The sequence below is a fragment of the Laccaria bicolor genome, genomic scaffold (genome assembly GCF_000143565.1).
Source record: "Laccaria bicolor S238N-H82 LACBIscaffold_579 genomic scaffold, whole genome shotgun sequence".
In the NCBI taxonomy this organism is placed as follows: domain Eukaryota; kingdom Fungi; phylum Basidiomycota; class Agaricomycetes; order Agaricales; family Hydnangiaceae; genus Laccaria; species Laccaria bicolor.
In genome coordinates this window covers 1-993 of record NW_001890387.1, presented here as the reverse complement: position 1 = coordinate 993, position 993 = coordinate 1, and the positions used below count along the sequence as shown (strand labels likewise).

Genomic DNA, 993 nt, shown 5'->3' with positions numbered 1-993 from the left:
TTTTCTTCTGTAGCAACTACAAACACCAGTACCCTGCCGACAATGTAGGCTACGCTATATATTAGTTTATAGGAAAGAAATTTAATTATGAGGTTTTTGGAAAGGTCACGTGAACTTCGAAGGGTCACGTGAATTTCAATCATTTTTTACTCAGCATTTCTATTCCATTTGAAAAATCGCAATGCACGGCTCAGGAGTGTTTTGAATGTTCTTACCCTACAACTGGCCTACCAACCTTATTCTGACAGGGCCTTTGGATACCTGCTATCCCCCCCATCACAGTCTACTCTGTTGGGGATTTTCCAGTAAATTTTATCTGCCCTACTGCCCTCAAATTCTGGCCTAGAGCTAGTCTGCATTCAATCGCGCCCATCAAACCGTAGTAAAAAATTGATGCCCTTTATTCCCACGTTTGAGTCATGTGAGAGCGCTAAACAACGAGACGCGACGCGTCGGTTTGAATAGTAAAAGGCATCCGCAGCCATGTCCCACGATGAACTCCCCCAATATATGCCCAATACTGCTCTAATGTCATTTGAGACACCTCCTCGCCCATTTTACCCTCCGTGGGCTACTCCCAATGCAAATCCCGGTACACCCACCATCACAGGGACTGGATTTCAGACCTACCCAGCCTATCTTGCCACCCCCAGTCCTCAGAGCCACCAAACATCAGTTAAGCGGAGCCACAAGAGAAAAAATGATGAAAATTCGGGCCAGAGTGTAGCGAAGAAGGCACGGAACAGCCGAGGTCTGGGTCTGTTGTCAGACTCAACAACGTCAAACCTTCCACCCGAAATGGGTACGCCCGACGAAGTCAGTGACCCAGATGCAGACAAACTTGATTCCTTTTTCGCTTTTCTGCAAGGGACACTTAAGTGGACATTTGGTGAACTTCTTTATCACACAAGCAAAGGAAAATCTCCTGGTGCAAAACGGAAGCTTGGCCCTGATGGAAAGTCATTGGTAACTTCAAATCCGAAAGAAGTGAAA

At 46.1% G+C, this 993-nt stretch overlaps 1 protein-coding gene across 1 annotated transcript; it reads left to right on the top strand.

The window, feature by feature from the left end:
* Positions 1-483: 483 nt before the first annotated feature.
* On the top strand, positions 484-966 carry LACBIDRAFT_336303 (uncharacterized protein; the record flags this gene model as incomplete). The annotated part of the gene is made up of 1 exon (XM_001891250.1): positions 484-966. A coding segment is annotated over one exon (483 nt), but the record flags the coding sequence as incomplete, so codon positions are not given.
* Between the last annotated feature and the right edge of the window lie 27 nt (positions 967-993).